Genomic DNA, 19,236 nt, shown 5'->3' on the forward strand with positions numbered 1-19,236 from the left:
GCCTAAAAAAGTAAAAGTGAAAAACTGGTAAGCTGCAATATAATAAATGTTTGCCTTTGCATTTTAAGCCACTTTAGGTAAAGTCAACAGGATGATCCAAAATAGCTTACTTTTTATGATCAAACCCCAAATAGATCCAGCTACAGTCATTGATTTTGCCCTAGAAAGCAGTTCTGCTATCCAGTTCTGATCCACAAATACCATTACGTCTCTATTTTAGTTCCTGTTGGGTTCAACTTTTAATTTTATATAAAATATTAGAAGGACTTCAAGCTGACACGTGAAAAAAAAAAAAAATTTTGATTGAAATGTTGAATGTAATAATGCAAAAAATAACTAAAGGTATGTAATGTGGTCTTTCTAGAACAGTTGCCCAACCTGTAGCCCTTTGATACCTAAAAGCAGTATTAAACCCAAAAGCAAACATTATATTGCAAGTTACTAATTCTTATGTTTGATAGCTACATTTGTTTTCTTTTTTAGGCTTTCATCTATTTTCATTTGGTGATCCAGACAGTGTCGGTTTTCAAAAGAACAAGCTCTCTTCCAAAAGCATCAGTTACAGATTTAAAACAAACCAAACCATTTACCACTGTGCTTACAATGATCAGCTTTTATGTAAAACCTTTATCCCAACATAAAAAAAAAAAAAAAAAAAAAAAAAAGATTTTTAAACAGTAGTGTTAGCTGGAGTTTGACATCAATTTGTTAGTGTATCTAAATCTGCTAGTACATCTAACACTCTCTTCCCCCCAGACTGACAATACTGCTGTCCAAAGGTGCCCTTGTTCTGCTTCATCCAGAGTGGAGGCACTAATACAGGAGTGTGTTACTGGCCAGATCACCAGGCGAAAAGAGAGGGAAAAAAAAAAAAAAAAGTAAAAAAAGAAAAACGAATACAAGGGGGGGGGGGGGAAATCATGGTTTTCCAGAGGATCAGCGGAACAGGTGCGTGAATGAACTTTGTGCTCACCACTAGAAAAAAAGAAAAGTGCAGCAAACTCACGCACGGCCCCACTGCATGGAAAAAAAAAAATTTTTGCCCAGAGTTAAGCTTTAGTGCCGATTCACACTAACGCGGCACGACTTCGGGGGCGACCTGTGAAGTCGTGTGCACCGTGAGTTAGGCGCGACCTGCACGGACTTCATATAATGAATGTCTATGCAAGTCGCCCCGAAGTAGTACAGGAACCTTTTTCTAAGTCGGAGCGACTTGAGTCAATCATATTAGAACGGTTCCCGTAGCACACAATGGACCGCCGCTTGTCAAGTCGCGGTAGTGTGAATGGGGTCTTAAAGAGGATTTGATATTCTATACGAGGATAAACAAAAATAGATTTTTGGGAACATAAACATGCTTTGCTCCTATAGTAAATCAGTGTTATTATATGCAGTTCTTTGGTGATCAGGAGTGCAGTTGAGGCTTCCTCATTACTTTGTAAGTGGACAATCACTTCTAGATAGAACCTTTGAAAAATTTGCATAGATCAAAAAAAAAAAAAAAAAAGGTCCCTTGAAATACAATGTTACAAATATTAAAGAGGAAGTAAACCCTCCTCTACAACTTGTACCTATAGGTAAGCCTATGATAAGGCTTACCTATAGGTACTGTAAATATCTCCTAAACATGTACCGTTTAGGAGATATTTACCTTACATGCCGCCAGTGACGTCACTGGCGCATGCGCTCTGAAGGAACGGCCGATCGTGCCGTTCCTTCAGAGTCCCGTGCCGTGACTGTCGGCTCCCGCGCGCGTGCGCGGGAGTGACGTCACCGCGGCTCCGGCCAATCAGATGGCCGGATGCCACGATCCCGGAAGACAGACGACTGGACATGTCGCCCGTCAGAGGTGAGTGAGCGGCACGGCGGGGGCTCGTTCTAAGGCAAGTATTGCATAATGAGCTAGTATGCGATGCATACTAGCTCATTATGTCTTTCTCTTGCAGGGTGTAAAAAAAAAAAAAAAAAAATATGAGTTTACAACCTCTTTAAGTAAGCATTACCCATTTTAATTTTTTTTTATTTTATCATACTGGACACAAGTAAAGAAAAGTACAACCTTGTTCTTTTAGGAGGGGGGGTTTGACGATTTGGATTCAGATACACTTTAAGGTGTCCTTTTATGAACGGGTGAATTTTTTTCTCCGTTGGCTTCTCTACAGTTCTCCGGGGAAAATGATCACATCTGGCACCCATTTTATGAATCGGAGAACTTCAGTTCACCCAGGGTGATCAGAGGAGAACAGTTTTCTCGGAGATCTGTGTAGAAGTCAATGGAGCATCTGTAATCTCGTGAGACAAAGCGAGATTACAGTAGTATGAAAATCCCTCGCGCGCTTTAACAAGCAGAGATAAATTATCACTGCTGAGTACAGGAGGTTATAAATAATAGTCCCCTTACATAAATATATATATATATATACACTGAATACACACACACATACATTGTATATATATATATATATATATATATATATATATATATATATATATACACATTAAATAGATATCTACGTGTATGTGTGTATATATATACATGTATATATATACATAAATATGGCAGGGGGACATGATTACTGTGTTGGGGGGTCTGAACGAGGAAGAAGGAAGTCAATAATCTTCCTTTTTCCCCCTCAGTTCTCCCCCGATTCTGTCTTCACTCCCCGCTTCACAAGCTCCAGGCTGGTGAACCCAGGAGTGTGAATTCTGACCCAGATCGCCAGTGAAGTGCGGGGATCGCAGCTTCATAGCCTGGCCATTTCTGTGTCTGTCAATGACAGATTCACATGTGAAGAGATGATCAGCGGAGAACATGTTCTCCTGCGATCATTTCTGTTTCATAAACTGAGAATGATCGGAAATGAGCTGTGATCAGCAGGATCACTGCTCATCTCCGTTTCATAAAAGGACACCTAAGTAATAAGTAACCTTTGCTCATCCCTTTTAGATCAACGCTAACCTCTACTGTCCCTAAACTATTATCTATATATGAGCACTGCAAAGAAGTTAGGTTGTAAAGAAATATGGGGTCAAGCATGAGGTTTTGAGATGCCAAATAACTACAGCAGTGTTTCTCAACCTTTTTTCAGTCAAGGCACCCTTTAAATTATAGGCAGGCAATCTCAAGGAACCCTTTAAATTATGGGCAGCCTCGAGGCACCCCAAACATTCTAAAAGCTTTACACAATGCAGCAACATCTACGTGTAGGACACTCAACGTTGCAGGGGATTTTCTCTTCCAAAGCAAATACACTTTTGCACACTGGTACTGACTAGTATTCCAATGTTTCTCTTCTCCCTCAATTTCTCTCCATCAGCTGTCACCCCAGTGCTGAGGGAGAGGGACATGGGATAATCAAACAAGGATGGTGTGGAGGCAACAGACATCCTCTTTATTAACTGGTTACATCATTGGTTGTTAGGATGCCAGAAAGTCGTAATGGTGCATAAGGAAAACCTGTGGATTTTGTGTAACTAAAAGGCAGGCTTCATCCACCTGCTGGCTTGTATACAATTTTTGATTACTTTTTTAGGTATTTTGCCAAGGCACCCCTGAAGAAACCTTAAGACACCCTGGTTAAAAAAAGGCTGAACTACAGTATTGTCAAACCTAACTCTTCCACAGCTATCCTTTGCAAAATTGGACAGAGATGGGGCATATGTCGGGACTTTTAACGGTACGTCTTGAGACCAATACTTATAGTATCACACTGGTACAAGAAAATTCTATTAAAAGCATTTCTTTAATGTACACAAGATCATAAAAAATATTTTTTATGATATTGTGTACATTAAAGAAATGCTTTTAATAGAATTTTCTTGTACCAGTGTGATACTATAAGTATTGGTCTCAAGACGTACCGTTAAAAGTCCCGACATATGCCCCATCTCTGTCCAATTTTGCTCTTGATATAAAAATTGGGATGTGGTACCTTTAATTACCAATAACTAGTATTGTGAGCTTTTCTTGATCTGACACAGCTATCCTTTGTTGCATGGCCTTGGTAACCAGTAAGTATGGAAGCAACCAGGTATTACAGTAGGCCCCAGATGTGATTCAAAAATTTGGAAAATCATTTATGGCTACCTTCTCTACCCTCGACACTTGTTCAAGTTAAAGGGCAAATTTAGGCAACTTGAAGCTATCCACTGAAAATGCAAAGTTTAAAACATGCTGGAATGTGCCGCCTCTTTGAGATACCAGTCCGGCAGGTTGCCCATGCCTAGTATAGTAAGGAAATGAATAATTATATATTTTTACATAAAACAAGATTTTAATACAACACACGCCTTCCAGTGATGTGGCACGGTGGGGAAGCAATAGTTTTTAACACACAATAGTCAACATGGTCAAGTTCAATATCTTGGTTTTCATGTAGATGTGGAAACTTTTTCCTTTTTAGGGGAGAATCTTTAAGGAGTAGTATAGTAGCCTACAGGGTTTTGTCAGTACTCTGTTCCATGATATATGAATAAACAAGGAGAAGAGGACCTTGGCAATCTTTTCAGAGATAAATCTCCAAGATGCCTTCCAAAAACAAGCTCCTGAGGAATATCTCTGCAACAGGATCCCTCTCCTCCTTACAGAATGTTTTCTCCCAGAGTCTTAACATGTTCTTTCCTGTGGATGCAATTCCCAGCTAGAAGGGCATTCCATCGCTTAGGGATTTTTATGACTTCTCTCAGTTAAGAATTATTATCTGTAAGAACTTTTAAAGCAACCAACTTAAAATTTAGAGAAAAACCAACGCAACTATGCTGTATACATTCTTGTGGTGATTCATCGGTAATTAAATATTGAAATAATGATAGAACTTCTAAGTAACATCTCTTCTAAAAGAAAACAATACAGTAGGTCTTTGCCAGTGAAACCCTTGCTGGACAGAGAATAAAAAATACAGGTATACTCCACTTTTAAGTAAACAATGGGACCAGAGCATGTATGTAAAACGAAAATGTACCTAAAGTGAAGCAATACCTTTTTTCATTTCTCAATCCATGTAAATACACTAGCTCCATAGGAAATCTTGGTCAGCTTGACATGGCACTGCTCCCAAACCATAAGTGACAAGGGCACCAAGTTAGGGGAGCATGTTAAGGGGATCCAGGACTATGACATGGTAGATTATCTAGGCAAGCTGGCCGGCCACAAATAGGATATATGTTGTAGTCCTGGGTCCCCTCTCGGTTCTTCCCAAGTTTGGTATCCCTGTCACTTTTGGTTTGGGAGCAGTGCCATGTCAAACTGACCAAGATTTCCCATAGACGCCAATGTTAAAAACCAGGAATAGTACCATGCCAAGCTGACCAGGCTGTGCCCGTACTCACGAGTGTACGTAAAGTGAGTGTACTTAAAAACGGGGTATGCCTGTATTAAATGTTCAAGGATAACTGTACAGAATAAATATAGAGGCTGACAATGCTAGTCACTTGGCTGTCACGTGCATCCAAACAACATATCTAAAGAGGCATTGGGGACTTTCAAACTTGTAAGTGGAGTCAAATTTACAGCAAGATCAGTAGCTCTGGTGAGAAGTCTTCCATAAAGCAAGGCAGGCTTCCCTCAATTGGAACCGAACAGTGACTCAAACCAAAAAAGTACAGAAAATATAGCCAGACCAAACCAAATGAAAAAGTCCAAAATAACTATTTGTTAGTAAATAAGTCAAATAAAATCAGCCAATGCATTTGGGGCAGGAGGGGGACATCATTCCTCCTCCATCAAGGATACAAGAACAAACCTAAGCCGTCAGATTGATAAAAAGTTATGCCTAAATTAAGTCTAGACATACATTTTTTTATTTTTCGGACTAGGCTTTTTCTTGTAGCCCTGATGAAGGCTAAGGCCTTGGCTGTTATAGTATATGACCGACAATTAAAATGTATTTTGGACTCAGCATTGTCTTCAATGTTATCGGAAGCACAGACCTTGAATAAGGATGATGATCAACAGTTCTGATCATTCCCTACTTACAGGTCCTCAAAGTTTGTGATTTAGTTTAAGAATTTATAGCTACCACTATTTTTTTTTTGGTTTTGGATAGAGTGGTGGTCAGGATTTGCTGCTGTAGAAGAGATTCCTTCAATTCCTGTCTAGTAAAATGTTTGCCCCTTGAACAGGAAGTGGAAATTTCACACAAATGGGAAGTAAAAATGTAAGTAGCAGAATGCTAGGTCCTCTGTCAGCTTTTTATTGTACGTTTCCTTGTTGCACATTTTCCCTTGCTTCCTGACTGGAAAAAAAGTTGTCACCAGACCAGAAAGTGAAAGGATGTCAACCTAAGTCCCGAATAGCAGTAAAATTTGACAGAAGTTTTAGTTTTCCTCATTCTGTCCCAAACTAAAAAGAAAAGTTTGGGTATAGAATGGTTTTGAAACCGGATTAAACCCAGGCAGCAAATGGAATAAAAAAAAAAAAAAAAAAAAAACACGCAAATGAGGTAAATGGAACAATTCCCCACCACCACCAGGACATGGTTTTAGGACAGCGGCAGCCACAGGTGTCAGAATACACTGATCAGCGGCTACAGCTGCTGACCAAAAAAACGTTTCACAAAAAAACAAAAATTAAACAATTAACTTCTGCCGAGTGGAAACAGCCAGACACTAATTATTATTAGGAAGGTTCCTGCTGAACCAGCCAAATTACAATCAGTTTATGGCATTTCCACTCCACTGGAGGAGCAATGGAGACACCATTGGACAGCCGCATTGGCATTCTAGGAAGACAGTAGGCAGTATTGGACACACTAGTAGAGTTAGATGTACTTGACTAACATGAGTATCACAGGATACATTTGGAAAGATGTAAGATGGGTAGTTTATGCTCTCTGCATACAGTAGGTGTCCAGCTCATCTTGGGAGGAAGAACCAATTATACCAGATAGAATAAACATGGGAATCAATATTGTTCTGCCAAGTAAAAAAAAAAAAAAAAAACACCTAGCTTCTGTTCTGTACCTAAACCTTCATACTCCGACAATACAAATGTGCATGTTTATCCAACTGTTGCTGAACAAGCAAGGTATATATGGTACTAGAAGACCCTGCCAGTAAGGGCCTCTATGGAGCGATAGCTGTTGGATGAGTTCTTAAACCCAAGTAAGCACTACTGCAATTCCCCAGATAAGCTGATGCCAAGAGCATTTGCACTCAACCTCCGACAACCCTCTCTCCAAAAGTGAAGCATGAACAGTCATCTGCGGTCATCATTACCGTATAAAAATGAAAAAAGGTGCGCGAACCAATACAAACGTGTAAAAGCAGCACTGTGAAAAATAGATGAATAATGTGAAAATATGTAACTGAAAATTACAATAGTGCGCTAATTACTAAATAATCAAACAAACAAAATTGTCAGTGAATAACTAAATTGATTGAAGAGGAGTCTATTCCATCTGGAAAAAAGGTGTTCCCAAACAAGTACGTGCTGAACGAACTCTTGTGAAGTGATAGGTGAATTAACCTCTTACCAAACAAAAATCCAATGGAGCATGATATAGTGCAATAACTGTGTATGGAAGTGACATCCAGTGATATGAATGGACCCTTACCACATAGGAGAGAAAACGAAGCATATGCTGTGGAACCAGGGAATCCAAACAAACGGCCACACTAGATGAAAAATCCAGAGGGATGGATGGATGGACAGATGCAGCTTCCCAAGATCTTTATGGGCTTCCATGGGTAGAGGTGCCAGCAGGAGGACCACGATAGAAAAAAGGAAGGGACTGATGGTGCATTACCCACGATATTTTTTAATAAAATGACAAGAAAACACTTACAAGCATCCTGTATGTTTACAGACTGGAGCTCCAGTCCCAGAAGCCGACTATTCAGTGGAAACGCCGTCGGAGGGAGCAAGCCGCCCTGCTATTGGTCCCGGATGGCACTGCAGGCGACCGCGACTCTTTTTGGGCATATCGCTGTAAATATACAGGATGCTTGTAAGTGTTTTGTCATTTTATTAAAAAATATCGTGGGTAATGCACCATCAGTCCCTTCCTTTTTTCTATTGTGGTCCTCCTGCTGGCACCTCTACCCGTGGAAGCCCATAAAGATCTTGGGAAGCTGCATCCGTCCATCCATCCATCCCTCCCTCTGGATTTTTCATCTAGTGTGGCCGTTTGTTTGGATTCCCTGGTTCTACAGCATATGCTTTGTTTTCTCTCCTATGTGGTAAGGGTCCATTCATATCACTGGGTGTCACTTCCATACACAGTTATTGCACTATATCATGCTCCATTGGATTTTTGTTTGGTAAGAGGTTAATTCACCTATCACTTCACAAGAGTTCGTTCAGCACGTACTTGTTTGGGAACACCTTTTTTCCAGATGGAATAGACTCCTCTTCAATCAATTTAGTTATTCACGGACAATTTTGTTTGTTTGATTATTTAGTAATTAGCGCACTATTGTAATTTTCAGTTACATTATTTTCATCATTACCGTATGGAATACATTTGGCAAAGAGATGCCAAAAAGTGGTCAAGTTGTGCTTCCATGTCCAAATCGACTTCTTGTGTTTATAGCCAGTTTTAAAAAAGTTTACCATTTCTTTCACATGATAATTTATTATAAATACAAATGATAATTTAGACCCCGTTCACACAGGGGCAACGCTACTTGCTGGGGCGACCTGTGAAGTCGCAGTGCACAGCGTGCACCGCGACCTCGGCACGACATGCACAGACTTCACATCATTGAAGTCAATGCAGGTCACCCCAAAGTAGTACAGGACCCTTTTTCTAAGTCGGAGCGACTTGTGTCGCTCCTATTAGAATGGGTCCTGTGCTAATCAATGGCAGGCGACCAAGTCGCCTGACAAGTCGCGCTAGTGTGAATGGGGACTTAGCTTATTTGTTTTGTAAAAGACTTAGTACAGACTTTCAAAATAGTATATTGAATTTGACATGCAGGAATAGCCCTTTATCTGTCAAGTGTTTTAAGTGCCACAGGGGTTCTATCTAGCACTTTCCTAGTCCACATCTATATTCTACTGTGTCAAGTGATAGATAGCCAGTTAGCACCTAGGATTAGATATGCTGTATGTGGCACAGTTAAACAGCACTGCAGTACAAAGTACGTGATAAATTACTCCTAGCTTGAACTGTCTAATGTAAGCTCAATCGCCAAGACCAGGATGCAATGCCTCCCTAATTCAAAGAAAAAAAAAAAAAGGTCATATCCTCTGTAGACCATAGCCATTAACGATCTGGCAAAAACACTATGTTCAAGGTAAGTAGGGTGAAATACTGTACCTTAGACAACACATTCTACAGCAACCATTTTCAACTAGGGTTCCTCTAGAAGTTGCTAGGCGTTCCTTGAGCTGTGGTTGATTCATCTCTCATAGGACGGTGCATGCATAGTTCTAGGGTCAATGCAATTTAGCAGAGCCAGCTGCCTGAATCTAAAGCTATCAGAAAAGGTGGCATTGTGACCATCACTGCAATAGGGACATTTTTTCCCACTGGCCCCCTAATGAACTGGTTTTTGCAAGGGTTCACCGAGAACAGATAATTTCAAGAGTTCCTCTGCAGTAAAATGGTTGAGCAAGACTGCTTTGGGAGGTACTGGGTAAATGTGTCTTACACTTAAACATAGCTATTTTAAATTGATTTCAAACAGCTTCAAAAAAAAAATTAAAGAACAGATTAGGGCAACCTACCATGATCAGTTTCCATTGAAAACATGAAACTGCTGATGGCAGTATCTTAAAGTGCGATGAAAACCCGAATTGAAATTGACTGAAGATTAGAATTTGCCTAGCCAACATTAGAACGATCTGATAGATGGAATCAAAACGGATAATTCAGAATAACGGTTTACTCATGTACCCCAGTCTACTTTGGGACCCACACATGGTAACTATTTAAATATGGATGTTCCTAGATGTGAAATTTGATAGTTTATGAATAACATGACCAAATTGATTTGGTACAGCCTTAAACTTTGGCTAGGTTTCTTCTTTTTGTATATAAAATATATAAACTACATAAAACAAACTGTAGCATGGAACCAAATGGGTAAGACAACACCCAGTTCTTTTATATGAACACAAAAAAAATAGAAAGTACAAAATTAATTTCAAGTCAGTTAAATAGTGGAATGAATGGAACATGCTAGACTACGAAGGATTCATTTAGGCAAATAATCTAGAATATTAGGGCAGCATAAAATATAGAATATATTTTTTTAATATACCCTTTTAAAGTTATAACTGTCATTCAAGGCAAGGCAGATGGGAGTAAATGCTAAAATATTGTAGGACAGTAGGGGCCATAAAAAGAGGGGTGATTTTTGTGCCACCAGCAGCAGATGAACAGAGGGGAGGCCTTCACTTGCCCTTAGGGAGTCGCTCTTTCGCTGGCCCAAAATGCTGCAGAATCCACTCGCTATTGAGGGAACAGCGAGAGAGGTACATCTCACTCCAAATGGGTGAATTGCCAAAAGGTCAGTAGCCCCATCACTGGAAAGTTTTCACCAAAAACAGGATTGCTAAAACAGCTGTACACCAGTTTTTGGTGCAATTTCTATTATGTGTGGTTAAAAAAAAAAAAAAAAACATGGAACAGACTAACGCAATACTTCAGCTGTTTTCCATAAAGCATGTTCCCACCAATGTGTTAAGTGCATTGGGGGGATCCTGCTGTTTAGTGCATTGGCCTGCAATCTGCCAATTAAATTCTCACATTAACCCACGTACCAAGGTAGAAACAAGTTTGAGGTTTCTCTTAAAAGCAGTATAGAAAAGACTAAAACACTAGCACGTTGGCCTCTATATAGCCTTACGCTGATCGCTGCTCTATACAGTGGTTACAAAAGGCAATGGGAATAGTTTGGTGGTGTACCACTGCAATAATGCTGACTTGTAAAGAAATGCAAAGGCCTGATCTTATCAAAATACACTGACTGCAAAATCTTCACATTGGCACTCCTTCCTTCCTTTTCATTTTCATTATTTGTGGTCTTGGTTTTAATTGGACTTAACATATAAGATCTTCATTTAAATCGCTACATTTTTGCAGCTATAACTCTGCACGGCTCCATGCTATAACCGATCAAAGGTTAAGTCCAAAACATAAGAATTTATCTAATTAATGTCTTAAGTATTTGCGCCATGTTAATTGTACTGTGTGATAGCCATGGATTAATGCAAAAAGTTAAGAGATTAAATAATACCCCTTTGTTGGGGAACTTCAGTCATCCCGAAAGCCAATATAGGGTATCACTTCAACTCCAAACTTTCTGTACCATTTAGTGTGCCATCATTGTATCCTTTCACACCATACTGCACAAAACAATTGGATTTTATGCATTAATGCATTTTCTATGTGCTTTTGCAGGCACCTCTGTTTACTGTGTGCAGAAAAGTGCAGGTCACTGGACACGGGGTGACCAAGCCTAAAGCCCCGTACACACGCGTCGATAGTTGGCCGTGAATTTTTACCCAACGTCCGATCGGCTGATTTTCGGCTTGTTAGTATGATGCTTTCGACAACCGACTCCGATTTTTTGGCCGAATAAAATCTCGTGTGCAGGCTATAAAATTTTTGTTGGCTGTCAACACAACGGCCGATTTTCGGTCAGTCAATATAGATTTCGGCAGACAAAAATCTGATGAGCAAGACTAGGCATGCTCAGAGAAGAAAAAACACACGGAAAGTAAACCAGCACGACATCACTTCTGAAGTAGAATTTTGTTGGCCAAGAAAATTCGTGTGCAGTCTAGGCACATTCCAACCAACAAAACACAACTTGGACAAAAGAAGGCCGATCGGTCGGCCGATAATCGTTGCGTGTGTACAAGGCATAAGGGTCCTTTCCCACCATACTGCACATAAAAATGCGCCATAACACATTGAAAATGCACATGCAGCAACGCTTGTTGACATGCATTTTAATGTTCGGCCGTTGATAAGCATTTTGCATCATTCACAGTTCCCTGGATGGCTCAAAATAAAAAAAAAGTCCCCCCCCCCCCCCCACTTTAGATGTATTGCGTTAATGTGTGTTACAATAAAATGCATCCATGTAGCATTTCAAGACAATGCAACTGCACATGTACACATTGTTGTAGATTGAATAAGGCACATAGAGGAACATTGTTGCAGGAACCATCATTTACCCCAGGGGTGCCCAAACTATGGCCCTCCAGCTGTTTAGGAACTACAATTCCCATGAGGCATTGTAAATCTCTGACATTTACAGACATAACTACGCATGATGGGAATTGTAGTTCCTGAACAGCTGGAGGGCCATAATTTGGACACACCTGATTTACCCAGTCCAGAAAAATGCAAGTCACTGGACGGTGTTAATGGCCCCTAAAGTTTTGTGAACATATTTTGCATATATGGGCAATTACGAAAGCAAAAACTTGGCGACTTTCACTGCTAAAATTGTGAGGGCATTTTGTTCTAAACACGATTGCTAAAGAGTTCCTAGTGAGCGCAAACTTACTGTAATTTAACTCAAAGTTTGACAGCCTGCATATTTTACTTAGTTTGCACCCTTTCCTCAAGCAACATATATAAAAACGCCCGGTGTTATGGTAAAACAAACAATATGTCATTAAAGCGTCATCCAGGGGCTTGGTAACCAAGAAGGCTGCTGTGAGTTAATCAGCAAAAGAGCTTACAAGGAGCAAGGGAACAAATGCACCTGTTGCTGTCACTTCAATGCCCTGAGATCCTGACACCATACACCCTGACTACCCATCTCCAAGGCTTCGGGCTAACCTGGTCAATAGATATACAATCACCCAAGAATGCTGGTTCAGCAAGTTTTGTCCTCTTTAAGCTTTAATCATAATGTTCTGATAATAAGAGGGGGGGGGAGGGTGTAAAGACGTATTCATAAATACCTATGGAGGACTGTTATGTAAAATGTTATAACCAACCTTTAACACTTTCACTTCCACCAAACTTGGTGCTGAAAACGTGCACCAGAATGCTAAACAAACCGGCAACACTAAGGCTCCATGCATACTGGCCTAAAAATTGCATGCATGTGCATTGAGCATTACAGAACAGTTAGTAAAACCGAAGTCAACTGTTCCTGGTTTTCAGGGTCAATTCTACTTTTTTAAAGATTTTAGTGAAAGGTGTACCCAAAAATGTCCCCGTTTTACAACACTAACCGAAAATCCTTTTTTCAACTAAAACTCAATCAGGGCTATTTACAGTACTTTGGTTTTTCATTAAACTTTTTATTAAAATGAATGTGTCAAAATTGGTTATCCAGTTCTCATTTAAGCTTAGATATAACCACTTAGTAAAAAAATAAAATAAAAAAAAAATCCATAGAAATGATTAAAAAATGTCCCCAACCAACCACGTATTAAGTATTCTACATCACTGAGCCTGCTTTACCATTTTTTCACCTAATTTTCCCAAGATATGTCCCATTTCTATATATATATTAATAAAGAAAAATCAATCTGGATTCTTCCACAGGCAAATGAAGTACTAACACAAGAAAAGCAGAGCAAAACTTTTTTTTAAAATAAAATTGCCACTTACTAGTTACATATCCATCGGGTCTCTCTGTTTCCATAGTCAAAGAGCAGTGCTGAAATATAAAAATAGGACATCTTCAAAAAAAACTGCAAAACCTTCCACAGGCAATAAATGTGTAATTTGTACCAAAGTATTTACATTTTTCTGTTGCCTTGGCAGTATTGTACATATATCTGGGCCACCTGCTGAGATCCATGCCTTCATTTTTTTGTTTTTTTTATGATGTACAAATCCAAAAAGGTAGGTGTCTGTTTTAAGGGTTTTGAAAACTGACAATCTCCCTCGCAAATATTCTTTTTTTTTGTTTGTCTCCGTGACTTACATTGCAATCCTTTACTTTTCCCTAAAACCTTAACAGACACAAAAATATATTTCAGTAATCAGTGCATGCATGCAATACCTCAATAATATATATAATGGAAAAATATTTAAATAAATATGAATATATATATATATATATATATATATATATATATATATATATATATATATATATATATATATATATATATATATATATATATATAATAAAAATGAATAATGGAACAATATTTAAAAAAATATATATATATATATAATGAATGGAAAAATATTTAAAAAATATATAATGGAAAAATATTTAAAAAATAATTATAATTATATATAATGAATAATGGAAAAATATTTAAAAAATATAATTATATATAACGAATAATGGAAAAATATTTAAAAAATATATAATGAATAATGGAAAAATAAATATTATAATTATATATAATGCATAATGGAAAAATATTTAAAAAATATATAATGAATAATGGAAAAATATTTAAAAAATAAATTATACATATATTAGACAAATATACACACACACACCACTTTCAAATAACATTGTTGTGAAAAGTGAAAAGAAACATTTCACAGTTTAAAAAGAAAAGAAAAAAAAAAAAAAAAAAAAAAAACACACACCTTAGATTTCTCTAGATTACTCATTGGGCAGCTAAAAATAAAATATTAAAAAAATAAAATATAGTGAAACTGCCGAAAATAAAGCACAATAAAAAAAAAAAAAAAAAAAAAAAAAAATCGATGAGGATACAGACACTCTACAAATACACAGCATAAATGTACCTATGTCCCCCACTGTCAGTCGAGTGCTCGTCACAAACTAAGGTTTTCCTGTGTTAAGTGATTTAACCCTCTCTGAAACCAGACGTTGTGTGCTATACGTTACACTATTATCGAAGGGGGAACCTGACATCACATAGTTAACCTGTTGTGCGCCAACTGCTACACAGAGGAACATTTTATCTACAGGGGAAAAGGTTTGTCTTAGATTACCCAACATCCTCCCACAAAGGAACAGAATTTTGGCAATTTGGCACCAAATCTTAAGTAGGTCGCAACTTATTAAAATATCACACAGTAGAGAGGAACATAAGTCAGTTTTGACGGCTACAGATAACTATTTCGTTTTATATACGAGAAGTTGACAGTTTTAGCAACCAATGTGGATTTGATGTACCACAATGCCAAAAATTAATGAATGTCTTGCTGAGCAAACGATTATTTAGAAAAGAAAGAAGAGAAAAAAAAAAGTGTCTTACCTTACTGATAAAAAAAAATTGTGTCTTCCCTTAGTGATAAAAAAAAAAAAAAGAGAAGAAGAAGATGTGCCATTTGTTTTCTCTCACCCTGGTATAAAACTACAGTGCTGCATGCGAGTCAGTTTCCTCTACTTCTAGAACAGAGTATATGCAATATTTGATGGACATGGAACTGGTGTGTGAGATTAAATAATACATGCATTGCATGGTGCAGCAAAAAACTTACTGGACACAGCCTATAGACCGAAATGACTATGCGGTCAGTTTGCGATTGCTTCCTGTGTTGGTTCTGATCTCTTGGACTTTACATTACACAGAATTCTTATGGGGCTGGCTTAACTCCTTGCTGGCACAGATGCAGTTGGCATCTTAAAATCAAATGTATATAATCAAACAGAAAAAAAAAAAAGAAGACGGTCAACTGAGCACATTTTTCCTGCCGTAAAAATAATTAAAATTTACAAACGTCTTTTTTTATAATTAAGCTTTATTTAGCACAGCAAAAAGTAAAATAGGGACCAGTTAGAAACCACATTAGACTCTTCATACTATTAGCTGATGTAAGCTATAATCTGATAGGCTGCCATCAGTTCCCGCACATCATAACCGTTCTTTGTTCTGTATTGTTAAAAGATTTGATAAATCAATAACGTGATGACAGGGTACTCTATACATTCAGTGCATGACAGCATAGCGTGAATGCAAAAAATAGTGGAATGAACTTGGCAAGCACATGTCTTATGGAATGAACTGTCACATAAGTGGCAAAGTATAAATACGATGAAAAAGCAGCAGCTCGTCAAGATCTACAGCCCTGATCTACAATCACAGGCCATAAGGAGGAATGTTCTTGTCACCTCTTCCCCATTCGCTTTTAGCTTCCAAACTGTTCCAGCACTGCCAGTTAAATTATTCACAACCAGCCATTTCTGTATTGATCCACCAAGTATATTTAGCTCCTGCTCCTGGAATTTCTACATTACTTACTGGAAAGTAGGCTGCTTCAACTCTCGTCTCCAAATCACTTCCCAAAAAAGTAAAAAAAAAAAAAAAAAAAAAAAATACCCCAAAAAAAAAAAAAAAAAAAACACTATAATTCTAAATGCTGCATATATTAAATAAGCTCTCCCCCCCCCCCCTCCTTCGCTTTCTCGTCAGACAGATCAAATTGCTTTCACAAGTGACAGATAACAGGTTTGTTTCAACATGTTACAGACCAACCATGTAGGAAAAAAAAAGTCTAAAAAACGTCTGAATATAGGGAAGGCAACAGGTTATAGATTGAGTAGCCCCTGAGTGGTCAGTCAGAAGGATGCCCTGGAACTAGCACTGATAACATCAGATCCAGTTGCTAATTAAAACAAGTCAGTTGTGATATGGAATAAACAAGGCACAATGGAAAAGCAGGTTTTGATGGTCTAATCTGACTGTCCCCAAAGACAAAGATCTAACAGAAAGCCCTCTTCTACACTACAGATACAACGCAACGGTCAATATTAAAAAGGTAGGATCAAACTTGCTAAATGTAATCCATTTGGAAGAAAAAGTGTTCCAAGAGGTCTTTTCTTTAGTGCAATCAAAAGACATCATATTTTATAATACAACAAAACGTGACAAATTCTACATGCATTTTCAGCTGTTCTGCATCACGTAAAAAATAAAAACCCCACACAAAAATGAACCAGATACTCCTGGAATGTGTCATTTTATGGATTTTTCTAAAGACCTCTTATATTTATCATTAGGGAACAATATCTCATGCATTGTATAGGAATCCTGATTTGCTGATGTTTAAGCTGCTGCTACTGCATTACAGCTAAACCAATCATTTTACCACTATTATTCTGTCAATAGTAACCATAGGGGTACATATACCACGTTACAATGTACCCATCACTCTCAGAATTGTACAGAGGGCTTTATGTCACATCTTATAATGTACCCCTCAAACAAACTACATGCCACAAAAAGACTCTTCAGATTGGTCACACTTACTCTTAGGAGTACATATACAACATATTACAATGTACCCCTTCAATCTGGCACACGTTACCCAAGTGCCTACTATATATTACCCTTGAATCTGTCACATGTATTCTTAGGAGTACATATACTACATATTACAATATATCCCTCCAATCTGTCACATGTACCCTCAGGAGTATTATATATAATACAGATTACAATGAACCCTTCAATCTGGCACATGCAACCTTAGGGGGTACTCCTACTACATATTACAAAGGACCCTTGAATCTCTCATGTATCCCTAGGATTACATGTAATGAATATTACAATGTGCCCCTTCAACCTAGCACAAATAAACCTTACGAGTACTCTTACCATATATTACAATGGACCCCTCCTGTCTGTTTCACGTACCCTTAGGAGTACATATACTACATATTACAATGTATTCCTCCAACATGTCCCACATACACTAAGAAATACAAATACTACATATTCCAATGGACCTCTTGAAATGATCATATATACCCTTAGGAGTATGTATACTACATAGTACAACGTAACCCTCAAATCTGTCACAGGTACCCTTAATAGTACATATACTATAAAACAACGTAACCCTCAAATCTGTCACATATACCCTTAGGAGTACATATACTACATATTCAAACGTAACCCTCAAATCTGTCACATATACACATAGGAGTACATATACTACATATTAAAACGTAACCCTGAAATCGGTTACCTATACCCTCAGGAGTACATATACTACATATTACAATGGACCCTTTGGAACGGTCATATGTGCCCTTAGGAGTACATATACTACATATTACAATGGACCCCTTGAAATGGTCACATGTGCCCTTAGGAGTACATATACTACATAATAACGTACGTAACCCTCAAATCTGTCACATATACTACATATTCAAATGTAACCCTGAAATCTGTTACCTATACCCTTAGGAGTACATATACTACATATTGCAATGGACCCCCTGGAACGGTCACATGTGCCCTTAGGAGTACATATACTACATATTACGATGGACCCCTTGGAACGGACACATGTGCCCTTAGGAGTACATATACTACATATTACAATGGACCCCTTGGAACGGTCACATGTGCCCTTAGGAGTACATATACTACATATTACAATGGACCCCTTGGAACGGACACATGTGCCCTTAGGAGTACATATACTACATATTACAATGGACCCTTTGGAACGGTCACATGTGCCCTTAGGAGTACATATACTACATATTACAATGGACCCCTTGGAACGGACACATGTGCCCTTAGGAGTACATATACTACATATTACAATGGACCCTTTGGAACGGACACATGTGCCCTTAGGAGTACATATACTACATATTACAATGGACCCTTTGGAACGGTCACATGTGCCCTTAGGAGTACATATACTACATATTACAATGGACCCCTTGGAACGGTCACATGTGCCCTTAGGAGTACATATACTACATATTACAATGGACCCCTTGGAACGGTCACATGTGCCCTTAGGAGTACATATACTACATATTACAATGGACCCCTTGGAACGGTCACATGTGCCCTTAGGAGTACATATACTACATATTACAATGGACCCCTTGGAACGGTCACATGTGCCCTTAGGAGTACATATACTACGTGTTAAAACGTACCGCTAAACCTTGTAAGAGGAATCCTTGAGGGTAAACAAACTACATGTTACAATATACAACTGAAGACTGCCAAAAGTACCCATGTGGGTACAAAAACAACGTTACAAAGCTCTTATACCACCAAATTAGGTCCAAGCCAAAACTAGAAGCATCACATGTCCTAAATGGTACCCCGAAATGGACTGTGAACGAAACAGAGATAAATAATTGCCATGTGAAAGAAGGGATGATGTACACTGACATTTATAGTAGAAAGTAGAGATTTGGGAAATATTGGTGATATAATGTTGTTGGAAGAGACAGAAGTAAGACAAAGATCAGAGCGCAGTCTTAAAGCATGATAAGAAGACGTCTGGCTGTGTGTAGAAGAGCTGACAATTGTAGCTACCTCACGTATGGGTCTCTTCCATTGATTTCAGTTAGCAGGTGAAGATGAGGAGGAACGGGGCAGTCCTGGATTGCTGATAAGAGGGG

General features: G+C 38.3%; 1 protein-coding gene across 3 annotated transcripts in view; it reads right to left on the reverse strand.

Moving 5' to 3' along the window:
* Nucleotides 1-19,236, reverse strand: part of IKZF2 (IKAROS family zinc finger 2) — a 159,263-nt gene that overhangs the window by 125,577 nt on the left and 14,450 nt on the right. For 2 of the 3 annotated variants that reach the window (XM_082261944.1, XM_082261943.1), the window contains exons 1-2: nucleotides 13,662-13,826; nucleotides 13,527-13,575 (exon numbers count right to left, since the gene is read on the reverse strand). In XM_082261944.1, the coding sequence (XP_082118070.1) occupies nucleotides 13,527-13,575; nucleotides 13,662-13,727 (115 nt within the window). In that variant the 5' untranslated portion in view covers nucleotides 13,728-13,826. Of the gene's footprint in view, nucleotides 1-13,526; nucleotides 13,576-13,661; nucleotides 13,827-19,236 lie in introns of those variants that run through there. The other variant, XM_082261945.1, reaches the window with a different exon arrangement.

This window comes from Pelophylax lessonae, assembly GCF_965119305.1.
Source record: "Pelophylax lessonae genome assembly, chromosome: 6".
Classification (NCBI taxonomy): Eukaryota; Metazoa; Chordata; class Amphibia; order Anura; family Ranidae; genus Pelophylax; species Pelophylax lessonae.